Below are 3758 nucleotides of genomic sequence, written 5' to 3'. Positions count from 1 at the left end.
TATATACACATACATATATATATACACACACACACATGCATACGTTCAATAATTCATCGAGCAATTGTCTCAGGAATAATATAAATGTTGAGTGTGTAACAATTTATGTCTCCGATTTCATTCCATATTTTATTCAGCAATATCTTTGTAATAATATAAATAATGTGTGTGTTATAAATCATTTCTTCGACATCGTTCCATTATTAAAGAGTTGCATAATGTAGGTTGTAACAGAATAATATTACTGATAAGCTAAGGTCAATTGGTGTCGGTTGTATTTATGCTGTTTTCATGCTGTTTATATAAAGACAGGCCTAAACCGCCAATACGTAATTTAATCCAGAACAGTTTACCAACTAAATATGTCAAATACTTACAACAGTTGACAGCCGCATCTTCATTATGTTCGCAATCATGGTGTCCCCATCGATTACTCATGCATTCTGACAGGGAGTATTCCGTCCCAGTACAATTCACATTGTCCAGCCATATCTGTCCAGTGCCGGCACCAAAGTGGGCTTTGCTGTAGGCCACGGCGTTACTTCAAAATACAATATTAATATAGCTTATTCTTCTTGATTATATGCAATCACACTGGTCCAATAACAAAGTATACGTGTGTATTTATACGTATATCACTTCACAAAAACATTATATAAATATGAAACACTGCCTTTTATCCTTTCAGGGTCAATTAAATAAGTACCAGTTATGCACTGGGGTCGATGTAATCGACTTAATCTCTTTGTCTGTTCTTGTCTGTCCCCTTTATGTTTAGCTCCCTGTGGGCAATAACGAAATAAATACATATGTATGTCGGCCAGCACCTTGGACAATATCTAAAAAGAAAAACAGAAAGTGACCTACCTATAGCCCAGCATACGACAGATTACTAAGGCATTGTTGTTACTCCAGTTATCATCACAAATTGTCCCCCATTCTCCGTTGAAAAACACCTCTACACGTCCATTCCCCGATGAGTTTCCATCCTTGAGTCGTACAGAGATGTTTTCTGCAACATAAAACAAAACAAACAATGATACTTCGATTTTTTTCACTTATATTTCAAAATCAGCTTCAATTACTTTCTGTCTTTTTCACTTCTTCTTCTATATATATCCCATCATCAGATGAATACAATTTATAAATATTTATTAAATATAATTTCTAGGTGTTGAGAGACCAATACAGACTGCTACAAAATCGTACGTTAATTCCCAATCTTTATAATTTAAAAAAAATATATATATATGAAACCTACGGCAATGGACTCCAACTCTTTCATTAACTATCTGCTGATAACTTCCCCATTTACTTCTGTTGCATTGGTCTATGGACATCTCAAACCCATCGCAGTCCACATTGTCTAACCATAACGGTTCAAATGCCAAAAACGGCCTTGCCACTTTGTAGCCGATTCCATCACTGCAAACAGACAAATAAAGAGCGAAATCACATTACATACATACATACATACAAACATACATACATATATGTATGTATGCATATATGTGTATATTATGTGATTGTATATATACGTATGCATACATACATATGTACGTAAGTATGTATGTATATGTATATATGTATACATATACACACATATATAAATATATCTTTGTAGACAAAGACATAGATTGATAGATAGATAGAGAGAGAGAGAGGGGGGGGAGAAAGAGATGAGAGAGGGAGAGAGAATGGAGAATAGAATAATTAATTACGCGACCAGAGCCACATACCTGTATCCCAGCATACGACAAATAACTAAGGCATCGTTATGGTTCCAATCAGAATCGTAAATAGTACCCCATTGTCCACTGAAAAACACTTCCACATGGCCATTTGAGGAACTGTTGCCACCGACCAGACGTACTGATATATTTTCTTCGAAAATAAATTAGAACATTTTTCCAATGTTAGTCAAATAAATATGAACAAGACAAGTATTATGAAATAAGACACGCATTGTATAAGTCAGGGAAATCATATTTAATTCATTTGGGGAGGAAATATAATTTAATTAGTAATATTAATTACATGAGGAACATTATATATTTGAAAAACATGAATTACAGTGATTTTTCCGATTTTTTTTCCATTTTAATGATGAGATATTTACAAATCGAGAAGAAAGGAAGAAGGAAAATCAAAATCTTCATCCTCTTTGTCTGTAGAAATCATAATTAATTTACCTGGTGTAGAATTAATATAACAGAAAAGAGGCGAAAGTCTGCGAGGCCAAAGTCTACTCGATCTGGAGCAGCATTTGCTAAAAATTTCTGTTGTATTATTCTACATCAGCTAAATTAATTATAATTGTCTCAGACAAAAATGACAAAGAATTTGGTTTTCTTACTTTTCTTTCTTTTCATTTCACTTTCTTCATCAACTTCCTTCGTGTTTTGCTTCTCGTTTTTCCCCCCTCATAGATCAGCACCCTGGTTTTTATTGTTGTTGGCACTCCGTCGCTTACGACGTCGAGGGTTCCAGTTGATCCGATCAACGGAACAGCCTGCTCATGAAATAAACGTGCAAGTGGCTGAGCACTCCACAGACACATGTACCCTTAACGTAGTTCTCGGGGATATTCAGCGTGACACAGTATGACAAGGTTGGCCCCTTTGAATTACAGGCACAACAGAAACAGGAAGAAAGAGTGAGAGAAAGTTGTGGTGAAAGAGTACAGCAGGGTTCACCACCATCCCCTGCCGGAGCCTCGTGGAGCTTTAGGTGTTTTCGCTCAATATACACTCACAACGCCTGGTCTAGGAATCGAAACCGCGATCTTATGTCCGCGAGTCCTAACCACTGGGCCATTACGCCTCCACCCTGGTTTTTAATATACCTAACAATACACATTGAGCCTGAAAGATTGCTTGGAGACACATGATTATTATATAAATTTTCCAATTTATTGTATCTCTAAAACATGAAGCTATTAGCAGTTCTTTTGTAAATCGTGTATATTAAATGATTTATACATGCACCCGTACATATAGATAATGAAACACATACACACGCAGATTACATTTATGTACAATAGAATACAATGCAGTATAGCTATAAATTCCTACATACTGCATTCGACAGCTGCATCTTCTGCATGTCGACAGTCATTTTCACCCCACAGGCTCTTTTGGCAGCTTGCAATGGAAGGCTCGTTACCTGTGCAATTCATATTGTCAAGCCATATTCGACCAGAACCGGTACCATATTTCCCCTTGGAGTATGCAACGCCATCGCTGAAACAAATTATATGAAAGTGATTGATTAATATTAATGATTTTGTCAAAATTTCATCAGCCACACACAGGATAATACTTGTAAAAAAAACAAAACAAAAAAAACACAAAGAAATTTCTTAGTCTGTCTTTCATATTATATTTTTGGAATATATTTTAAGGCAGCGAATTGGCAGAATCCTTAGCACGTCCAGAAAAATGCTTAGCGGTATCGTTACCAACGTCGCCTTCCTGGCACTTGTGCTGGTGGCACGTGAAAAGACATTCGAATCGAGATCGTTGCCAGTGCCGCTGGACTGGCTCCTGTGCAGGTGGCACGTAAAATACACCATTTCGAGCGTGGCCATTGCCAGTACCGCCTGACTGGCCATCGTGCCGGTGGCACGTAAAACACCCACTACACTCTCGGAGTGGTTGGCGTTAGGAAGGGCATCCAGCTGTAGAAATTCTGCCAAATCAGATTGGAGCCTGGTGTAGCCATCTGGCTTTCCAGTCCCCAGTCAAATCGTCCAGCCC

General features: G+C 37.4%; 1 protein-coding gene across 1 annotated transcript in view; it reads right to left on the bottom strand.

The window, feature by feature from the left end:
• Positions 1–3758, bottom strand: part of LOC106867999 (deleted in malignant brain tumors 1 protein) — a 43043-nt gene that overhangs the window by 32780 nt on the left and 6505 nt on the right. The window contains exons 4-8 of the mRNA XM_052970316.1: positions 3079–3242; positions 1740–1884; positions 1262–1425; positions 868–1012; positions 311–541 (exon numbers count right to left, since the gene is read on the bottom strand). Of these exons, the coding sequence (XP_052826276.1) occupies positions 311–541; positions 868–1012; positions 1262–1425; positions 1740–1884; positions 3079–3242 (849 nt within the window). The remainder of the gene's footprint in view (positions 1–310; positions 542–867; positions 1013–1261; positions 1426–1739; positions 1885–3078; positions 3243–3758) is intronic.

This window comes from Octopus bimaculoides, chromosome 9, assembly GCF_001194135.2.
Source record: "Octopus bimaculoides isolate UCB-OBI-ISO-001 chromosome 9, ASM119413v2, whole genome shotgun sequence".
Taxonomy (NCBI): domain Eukaryota; kingdom Metazoa; phylum Mollusca; class Cephalopoda; order Octopoda; family Octopodidae; genus Octopus; species Octopus bimaculoides.
The sequence above is the reverse complement of the archived record's forward strand: the minus strand, read 5'-3'. Positions and strand labels throughout refer to the sequence as shown.